Genomic DNA, 10,888 nt, shown 5'->3' with positions numbered 1-10,888 from the left:
AGAAACAGGTCCTTGAGCAAATCACTGCCAGAGTGCTTCAGTAAAGAAGTGGCAGCTACCGCAGATCCCGTGCCACGGCACCCCGTGGTGCTCCTGCAAAGGGCCTGGCACACGGTGCACCAGGCAGGGCCCTACCTGCTGCACTGGCTCCAGCAGAGAAAAGCCCCAGCTTTCAGGGACAGACTTCGCTAACTTGAACCCTCTTTTTCAAAGACCTTCTTGCAGACCTCAGCGTAAGGACATGTCCGGGTCCAAGCTGTAATATATAGTGCAATATACTCCAGAGCGCAGGCTTATTACTGACAAAGCCCTAAGACTTACCTAAGTTATGCCAAGGATGAACCTGTCTTGTGGAACTACGGAGGATCAGGACAGCGCAAAGGCAGTGTAAATCCACAAGAACCTGCTCAGCTCTCACTCGCAACCATTGTCACTGCCCTAAAGAGATTATAGACTAAATTTAGATGTGATATGCTAAGCTTGGGTAACGTACATCCCCCGCAAGCAACAATGGGGCAGATGACAAAGGTATAAGCAGCTCTTTTGAAGCCTGATCATATTTGGGGAGTTATTTGGAGAAAATGGTGGTTATGTATCAGCTCACTCATCATCAGCATGGAAGGAGGGAGACAAGAGGGATTAATGAAATTTAAGTTTATTTAAATTGTATTTTAAAATATGTAGTAAAATGGGTTTTTTACCCTTTTATTTATCTCATTTAAGTAAGACTCTACAGAAACACTTCCATTCCTGAAGGGTCCACTGCTATATGCTGATACTGTGCCTTTATTTGAATGAAGAGGAAAAAAGCACATTAAAATTCTCTTATGGAACTTGCCATCATTTGCTTTAAAAAATGAATAATCAAAACACAAAGAGTAAAAAACTTTTTTGTCTCCAAGGCATGAAGGGAAGTATTTTTCAAATCTAAGTATGCACAACAGAGTCTGGCCATGAGCCTACTGGCATCTGTGTGTTGATCCGAATGAACTTTAAGATGTCTGTTCTCTCAGAAGACATGTATTGTTTAAAAAAAAAAAAAAAATCCATGACTGCTTTTAATCTACCTGAAATATGGAATACAGACACAGCATATTTCATACTTGCTTTAACATCTACTACACATGCCTTTTTAGCCTGCTGTAGCTTTACTAGACTATTTCTGTTCCTATATAACAGTAAATAACATTTCCTGGAGAACCCACCCAGGGCCATATAAAGCCATCTGCTTTTAAGTTAGCAATGAATTTTTCTTAAAGATATGCACAGAACAGCTTGCACTGTCACTCCAAGAAATTATGCTGCTGTTTATTCAAGCAATAAAGGAACTGGTTCCAAACAGAGGGCTTTTCTTCCAGCATTTGTCCTCCACATGTGGTTTTCTTCCTCAAGTGTTGATTTTTCATAGTTAAGAGACCTTTTCCTGCCATTTATCCACCAGGCTAATTGCATTCTTATTCTCCTCTGTTTAATGAGAGCTGACATTCAGCTCAGCACTCTGTAAAACAGGAAACAATATAGTTCCTGTTCCAGGGAGGTAACAGTTTAAACGGAACTCATACGGATTGTGCATATGGAAAATGGACATTCAAATCCAACCTTGTGATTATACGGACTTTTGGTTTTTTAATCGCGGGAGAGAAGACACATGGTAAAGCCCCTTTACTCCATCCTCCTGCAACCTGAAATGACCTCTGTATCTCCCAAAAGAGCAGTCCCTTAATCCAGCTGCCACAAATAATGCTCAGTTGCTCACAACCTCCTCATTCAAACAAACTAATCTCTCTCTGCTACTTACCAAAGGGATCCCACATTACCTCTTAATAGGAGGACTTGCTTTGCACAAGTAAAGCAATATGAGACACGTGCCAAATTCTCTGTTCTCCTTCTAATAGTTGCACAATTATGAACACCTGCATGAGGCACCCTGTGTCATACACTCCCATGAAGCTACTCAAGAGGTAAGGCCATCCTCTTCCAATGATGGACAGCTGCAGAAACATTTTTCCCCCTTAGACTGCCTTATCTGCCCACGGACATTCCCTCATTCATCCACAAAGAGCTCTCTTGTGAATATCCCAAATATCCCAAAATTTGTAACAAATTCCTTTTTGTTATCCTGAAGAACTTGGGAACTGGGATTCCTCAAAATAGCACAGTTTTCTTAAGGAAAGGACCCATGTTCTGACCACCAGTTTTATTCCTAATGATACAAATTCATCATCTGAAAAGCAACAATCACTTTTGAAAACGTATACAGTACAAAGTGTATAAGGCTTACATACTTCATTGTACCCACTTCTGACTAGGCAAAGGATCAGGACTGAAATACAAAACCCAATCTGTGCTCCAAAACCAAAGCATTCACTGAAATTCCTGCAAGCCAGATCTGCCGAGTCGGGCATTGCTCTGCTCACTGGCCCAGACTCAGACACATCCATCTGATTCTCTTATAGCAATAAAACATGTTCCAGTCTTTTTTCCTTTACTGTGAAAATTCACAACTGAAAGAATTGTGTGAATTTTACATAAATGCATAAAGATAAGATTACATCTGCCAATTTGACAGCATCTCTAGCTGTCAAATAATTAACACATTAATCACAGTTGATAAAAATATTAATTGCCTTCTTCAAAAAGCAGCAAAGGGTATTCATCATCCCTTACTCATCCATGAAAGAACCCCCCTAAGCTTTACTGTCTAAAGCCGAGAATTCCTCTCATGCAAACCGGGAGTCTGAGAACACTAAATCCCCTGCCTAGAGGACTAGGATTTGTTGGTTTTATTTTTTTAAACAAGGCCTTTGATACCAAAAATTACATTTTGCTATGTTCAGTGATAGCCACCTCTTCAGGTTTCCAACTAGCTCTCCAGGTATAGGGCACTTGCAACAGATATTATGTAAATACTGTTATTAGTTGGATGTAGTGATAGGTACAGATAGAGGATGCAATCTCTGTAACACCACAGAATAGGGAAGGCTGGTAGATGTGGAAAAAATTAAGTTCCTTGACAGTTTAAGATTATCTAAGACATAATTGCTCAAGTCCAGCTTCTCTCACCTCCTCCCTCACACTCCATATTCTCGCCCCCCTCCCCTCACCTGACCTTAGCTCTCATCTCATTCTAAACGGAGCTGGACCACCAGAAACTCCTACATCTTCTTCCTGTAAGATTAATCTTCTATCTATACAGCTCCATAAACTGGCTCACCACAGCATCAGGTGATTGATGACTTTGATCAGCTTAAACAGATGAAAGATTTGCTGAGGATCATAAATAATACACAATATTAAAAATATAAAAGGCAACTTAGAACAACATGTAAAATAATATTTATCCATGATACTCACTTTAATATTCTGCTTGGAGAAGTAATTTCTTCAATAGAATAGTTGAGGTAGCTTGAATATATGAACTCTGTGCTCAAAATTCTTGGAGCAGGTGGGTTCTTAGCTTGCATTACAGACATACTCAAAACCTCTGACAGTATCAGTGATTTCAAAAGACAGAAAGCTTGCTGATGAAAGGCTGTATATGCAACGCCTAGCCCTGTACACAGGAGCAAGTTATTTTAAGTACCAAATTACTACTGCAGTTCTGTAATTCACCCTTCTTTAACGTATTAACCAAACGGCTTGAAATTAAGAAAAGCAGTGGATATATTAGCAAATGTTATTTTGTGGCGAGTTACTTTTATTTGAGAGTTATGACTCCTACCTACTACAATCCTTTGGATCAAACAAGTGCACAAGAGGAGACTGATTTGTATGATCAGATGGGACTTAAAAAAAAGTTTTCAGTGGAGCAAGGATCTGTCCTATTCAGCACTGAACTAATGACTTAGAAAAGGGAATGGCAATAAAAGTGAGGCAATAAAAGTTCTTTCATTCAGAGCAATAAAGACAAGGGGTACCTACAAGAGCTGCAGCAGGTCTGAACAGACTGGACCATAAAACAGGCAGTTGACATTCAGTGTAAATCAAGTGATGCACACAGAATGAAAAAACAAGTCCCAGCTTCATAGTGCAGAAATAAGTAGTAAATTAACATGGAAAAAGAAATGAGACCTCAGTTATAAGAGATCTAAGAAAATGTCAACTCAAAACTCAGCAGTGCTCAGAAAAAACAAACTATAAGAAGGCGGGGGGGGGTACGGTGCGAAAAAGCATTTGTATTTGCGCCCTTGTATCTTGAAAGCTTTTTACCATGGGGTGACCAGAACACAACATACAGAAAAGAAACATGGATGGTAAAAAGTTTAATCTGTGTAGCACAGTTAAACAAACCAAGTTCTCTTCTTCAAGCCGAGAAGCCTGAAGGCAATAGTGCAGAACCGTAAGCACCAGGAGTGACAAAGTTGTTCACTGTTTCTTCCACTACGAAAATCTAAGGGATATAAAATAGAACTAGAGCTTCAAAGATAAAAAAAGAATAAATTTCATTTCACATGATGTGTATGTAAGTTGTGGAAGTTTCTGACAAATGCTAAAAGGTTGTCAAGGATTCAAAAAGGGACTGGACAAAATCATGGAAGAATAATCCACCAAGAACTACTAGATACACACATAGCACGCTGGCTCAAATCTGTGAGCTGATAATCACTGGCAGCCAGAAAAGTATTCTGGGCAAACAGATGTTTGGACTGTCTTACTATTACTTCCAAGGAATGAATTATCAGAAAAAGTAGTCTGCTAGATGGATTTTTAGTCTGATCGAGTGTAGCCATTCTTACAGTTTAAGGAATCTCACTGTTAACCAACCACACTGGAAAAACAATTGAATAAGTTCAACTGACTTGAATTAGTTCGTTTTTAATCATGGTTTTAGTTAAGCCATGGAAGTAAAAGTTTATGGAGAAGTTCCTTTGTCCTGATCCATGTATGAGAGGTGTATATAGTGGACTGAGAGGTAGATTATGGCATATCTAGTTTTAGTGCCTGAGGTGTAGAAAATGACTGACTGAGAGCTCTTAGTGATAATTTGTATAAAATAATCAACTTAATGCATGATTTTGAAATCCGTATTTACAAATTCAAGGAAAAGAGACGCACAGAAGAACAGGAAAAGTATATTTAATTATCTATTAAACATCCAACCAGAATACATTTTCCCAAAGCAGAAGTTAAAGTTTTTACATTACTGATAAGAATTTCATAATGATCAACTCCAGAACTGCTTAAGAGAAAAGGTAAGTGCTGGTCAGTTTCCCTCCCTGCTCTCCTGGGGAACGTAATGTTTCTTCAAGTCAAAGTATTATTAAATCCTGTATATCTCAAAGCAATGTTCTAGTTCCAACTTACTTGTGGACGCTTTCATTTATTTTTTAATTCCAAAGTGGTAATAAGAAAAGTATTTTATAGCAAATTCCCTAAAATCTATTTTTAAAAAAAATGTTGTTAGCAATCCCACCATTTTAATTTAAGCAGCAGCAAATTTGTTAGAATGGATGTCTGAAAGCCATGACCTGCTATTACAGGTTTTTAAAAAACGCAAGTCATTTAATTCATATGTCAAACTATTTATAACCTTCCCCACTGCCTTCCCAACTAACCTGAAGAACAGTAAGCAGCCTCATTCATCTTTCCTAAGTTTTATAAAAATTTCATATTGGTTAAAACAGAAATTTTGTTTACATAATATCCACCATATATCATTTGTAAGAGTTTATGCCTCAAGCTTAGCCTAAGAATCTTTGCCATAAATTGATGGAATTCTGTAAGAGTATTAAGGTCTCTTAACCACAGGATTTAGGTAAGACAGGTCCAATTAAGTCCAGCCTGTGCCATATTATTGCCAACGTCTAGTTTCATTCCAATTTTTTGTCAAAAATACCCAAAGCTGACGGTTTAGTCTAATGATCTCAAAGTTTAGCTTTGCCTGGCTGAAGTTGTAGATTCTGAAGTTTCATTGCCATGCCCATGTTCCCAGAAACCTTCAATTTGCCTTGAAAGAAAGCCTAAAAAGAAGAAAGATTGTGTGAAACACAATACAACACATTTCCCCAGATGCACACCCTTCCCAAAACTTATGATTGGAAGAGGACCAAAATATTTTATTCCACCATGCTATTTTCAACTCTGAATATTTTAAGACTGTGATAAATATTCTAATTTCATTGCAGTACATCACTTCCTAGTTTTCATGCTTGAGTATGCCTGTAAGTTTTGTGGAAGAAGAGGGAAAAAAGATCCAAAACCGTACCTTTAGATTTTAAGACTTTTCCACAAGCTAATGGGCTATTACATATGCACAGGTCCTAGCCTGCACCCTTATAATTCCAGCAGTTCTAGCAGACACCTTGCATGCATCGACAAATTATTTTCTGACACTAAAGGGTAGAACAGTACCCTTAGAAAGCTGTATATTTATACTTAGTGTATTTGTGATAGCTAAACAAAATACATTTGGTATTTTGTTTATGTGGCGGATGCCACAACTGATTTCTAAAACTCCTTGCTCCCTCTTGCCCCACAACAACTGTTGTTACTGCTGAATTCGGTTTTACAAGTCTAGTTTGCAAAGCAGACATGTTAAGGATATTGTGTCTTTTTCCTCCCCATCTTGTAAAAACATGAACTGCATGCACTAAAATATTTAAGTTTTAGATAGAAAATCCTAATTGCTTCTTAATTTCCTAACTAAAACAGTCCAACTATAAACATGTAATATATAAATTAAAACATTTTTACCTACAAACTTCTGCTAGATACGATAGTTAAGAACAAAACACTTCTTAGTTTGTGGAAATTCTTTAATTACCATGTGATTACCTGACCAAAAACCTAGAAGAATAATATAGCATTCCAAACTCAAATATGTAATAGTAACTTAAAATTAACTTAGAGGTCAGGTTTACTCGTAGGTCTGGCTGCTTTTAGCACACTGAAGAATAAAAAAAATAATCTTATATGTTCTGTGGATGTTTACCTCAATTTCCGCTTTCCAGTATCAAGATTTTTCCTATCACTCATTTCTTCTAACAAAGGGCCGATATTCCTCCCTTAAGTCACGTTATCCCCTGGAAAAACTTGTTTCCCCTAAGCAGCTCCTATTATTATTTCATCTTTGCTGTACTTACTGTCTGAGGATTCATTTTGCCAGTCATCAGAGCTAAAAAATCAGCATCAGCCATTGTAATTGTACAATCAGCCTTCTTATCTGCAAGACAGGGTTGACCATAAAGATTCAAACAGAGAGATTAAACAGTAATACAAGCTGCAACGCCCTAAAGAATCTCCTGATACTACAGGTTAGTGCAAAGGTATCGAAAGCACTCACAAATAAGGGCCATTATTAAGTACCAGCAAAAAGTTCTCCAATAGCCAACAGTGACCTGTGCCACCTTGTAGCATGGACCATCCCAACACTGAAAACAGACTGACCTTTCTGAAAGGCGCTAAGGAAAATCATTAGCTTAAACAAAACAAACAAACCAAAACCCCCACTTATAATTAGATAGAATACTAACTGCAAATGTAAGCTTAATAAAACTTAAGATTGTTGTGAACATTTCCTAGTATTAAGTTTAACTCAGAATAAACGTGTTCTCGCCCGTGACACTTCCTGAAGATATTTATCACTGAAATTTCAGGCATTTCCTGCCCTTTACTTCTATGGGAAAATATGTGCGTCCTGAAAGTTCTCATTCATATTAATTCAAATCCAAAAGCTTTTTGGATCTCCTTTACCAGAAATGAGCTGAAAAGATATTTTAATAAGTTCTCATATACTAACATATATACTAAAGGGCTAAAAATTACACACACCTTCTCCCGCACTCATCTTTATTAATAAACTTCAGCTTGTGATAAAAGGTTGTCCATACAACAGAACACAGTACTTTTCTTTCTGTAATATCTTAGATCAATGAATTGCAAATCAAATCCCCTGTAATGTTTTCAATTGAAAGCTTCTATGAACCTCCATCATAAAATAATGAGATTCTGAGGAGAGTGCTGTCTTTGGCTTTTTATTTATGTTAATGGGATGCATTACTTCAGATACAGGACAAGACACTTTCATGACAAGGGTTCAAATCCTTTGTTTCCAAAATTTTGGGGAGAGTTCCCCACCACCACCCTGCCTTTTTTATAAAAATCAAACTGGACCTCTATGTCAGCTAGTACAGTATTTAGATCAGCCAGCCTCATTGTTTAACAAGCTGCAAAGGAGAAGTAACTGATTAGATGCACCAGCTACCAGTGTCTCCAACAAGCAACCAAAGAATGGGCTACAAATTACTGGTAAACATCTTTCTTTGGTATTCTGGTTCCTGCAGGAGTCATGACACTACTAGGCAACATCTGACTGAAGCCTCTAGGAAAACATGCAAATATCTAGACAGACTTCAGAGTAGAATACGTTTAAATCTTTGTTCTAAACATCATGGATTAAAACTGTCAGTAATAAAAGAGGTTTAAAATAAGGTAGTTCTACCCCTCTTTTGCTCAAGATCACTATAGTTTGAACAGAATATGAATTGATATTCTTTTCATTCACTTTATGTGTTTCTTGCAGTGACATAATAAAATAGCACTGACCTGAATTAACAGCCACAGACCCTTTTCCATTTTTCACATCTACTATCCAAGTTGCTTCTTTCCCATCAGGACCATCTTTTACTTTGAAGGCAAAGATACCACCTATTTTCTTTACAAAGTGCTCTCCTTCCTGTAATGAGCAAACAATATGCAAATTATTAATTTCCTTCAAAATTATTTTTAAATAGTTTGAATTAAACAGAGGGCAATAGAAAACCCTTACCCTTTCTATTAATAGAGAGCTATTTATTTCCCTCTAGTAGACTTCATTTAAATAACCAAAAAAATCTACTGCTATCTCTCTCTACTAAACCTATCAAGTAAGAGAACTGCATCTGGCTTAACAGTCTTGTTGCTGTAAGTCTGACAAAACGTAATTTCTTCTTTTATCACAGTGACAAAGCAAGCAGCAACACAAAGTAAAAATTCCTGATGTTAACCAGCAAGCTCCTCACACGCAATCTAGGCTTGCCTTTACCGTACACAGGCAGGAACTATCTGAAAAGCCACAGAATGCACAGCATAAGATCTGTGACACAGTGAAATTCAAAGCGGTAACATTTGTTTCAATAAGCAGTACTGACAAAGCGATTGATGCTACAATATTCCCTTCAGGTTTGGCATAGGTTCTGTCATAAATTAAAATCCCCTGTTATAGGTAAAACAAGTAGTCAAATACCTCTTCAAGCTTCTTTTCAATCTCTTTGAAGACGAGATGCGACTTAAATCCATCAACAGCTGCACTGAGAGGCACAGCCACAACACGACGGTCGCTGGAATGAAAATGCCATTCATTTATTTCATTTTAATTGTGTTTCCAACATCTTCAGACTATCTTGAATAGGCCTAACCTCAGTGAGAACAGCCAAACTGAAACACTTCAATAGCATAGAATAATTATGTCATATCCAAGCGAAGCTTATTCCCTGGTGGGCGAGACAGCCTAAGTTAAAAGCACTTCAAATATCTAGATGTTTTTGCATGCGTGGACAGGAAACTAATTTTACAGCGAGGATAAACCATAAATCTTAAGAAAAATAGGCAAACATTATTGCCACACTCCATGTGTGGAGAGAAAAGCAGCACACATACCATCTCAGAGTACTACCTTGTTTTGACAAAACAAAGCCCCTTATAAAATGGTGCCAGAAGTTTCGTTCTCCTGTTTCCAGAAATGGTCCTGATTTCCACTATCCTGCTTAACAACTTCAAAATAATTGTTAGCCTCTATAGCAGAGGACAGAAGGCTCATTCTGCCATTACAGTAACTATCTAGAAAAAGAAGACTCTCTAACTTGAAGTCTTTTTTTCAAATGAGTGTAACTTAATATTTTTAGACTTGCTTTGAAAGTCTCATTTGAGATACAAACTGACATTTGAAGCTATGAGTTAGTTGATTAAAACTTTCTAAATTTATTTTATTTTGCTGAGTATATTTTAAAGACAAACTAGCTACATTAAAAGCAAATTATTTTGGTTTTGCATATATGAAACAAGCTTGAGCCTTATAGAGAATCATGGACGAATTACTTTCCACTTTCGCACTGAGAGCTCTCCTTGGGTCCAATTGTGTATGAGAGTTTTTGCCACTTCGCAGGCTCTTCCTGTATCTTATTGTCTCTCCTCAACGATTTACCACCAAACCCAATGCTGAGTTTTCCTGCTCCAGCTCTTGTAAGACATCAGTCACTCATGGAGTAGCAGTGTTGTTCTCCTTTTCCCCTCCAATTTACATGGGGCTGCTAACAGTCACAAGAGATACTGATATGATGATACAAAGAGATACTAGGTATGATTCCAGATGTTCTGGAGAAGTAGCCCACCTTGAATGGTCTGTTGGGCACCCAGAATGAAGCAACTACAGAGAAACATGTCCAAAGCAGAGGCAATTTGAGCAGCAGGAAAGACAGGTTTATAATTACTACCATCTCTTGGCAGCACAGTTCAAAACTGTGAATGGGTGTGATGCTGTTGAAATGACAGGATCACTTCAGAACTGTTACTAGAACTGCTTTGCTTCACTGCTAGCACAACACATCCCTGTAGATTTTTGCTAGAGTAGCAATAGTAGACACTGTGTCATATGAAGAAGACACATCAACTTTGCTAGCAAACCAAGGCTGTACTGACAGGATGTAAAATTGCAGATGCATAAGGTGTCATCAAAAAGCAGAACTGTTGTTAAAAAAAAAAAAAAAAAAAAAAATCCAAAAATCAGTCAAGTCCTGCTGCCATTTCCCTTGATCTACATTCATGGCAACTATTACTGAGGCCATTAACTACAAGCTAGATCTGAATCTCCAGCAATACAACGTGAACTTACAAAAGAAAAAAAGTCTTACAA

General features: G+C 37.6%; 1 protein-coding gene across 2 annotated transcripts in view; it reads right to left on the bottom strand.

Moving 5' to 3' along the window:
• Positions 1–5,060: 5,060 nt before the first annotated feature.
• SCP2 (sterol carrier protein 2) overlaps positions 5,061–10,888 on the bottom strand; it is a 22,141-nt gene continuing 16,313 nt past the window's right edge. For both annotated transcript variants that reach the window (XM_026105429.2, XM_026105420.2), the window contains exons 13-16: positions 9,224–9,317; positions 8,545–8,674; positions 7,083–7,162; positions 5,061–5,960 (exon numbers count right to left, since the gene is read on the bottom strand). In XM_026105429.2, the coding sequence (XP_025961214.2) occupies positions 5,865–5,960; positions 7,083–7,162; positions 8,545–8,674; positions 9,224–9,317 (400 nt within the window). In that variant the 3' untranslated portion in view covers positions 5,061–5,864. The remainder of the gene's footprint in view (positions 5,961–7,082; positions 7,163–8,544; positions 8,675–9,223; positions 9,318–10,888) is intronic.

Source organism: Dromaius novaehollandiae, chromosome 8 (genome assembly GCF_036370855.1).
Source record: "Dromaius novaehollandiae isolate bDroNov1 chromosome 8, bDroNov1.hap1, whole genome shotgun sequence".
NCBI classification, from domain to species: Eukaryota; Metazoa; Chordata; class Aves; order Casuariiformes; family Dromaiidae; genus Dromaius; species Dromaius novaehollandiae.
Note: the sequence above shows the minus strand (reverse complement) of the source record. Positions and strands in the feature narration are given on the sequence as shown.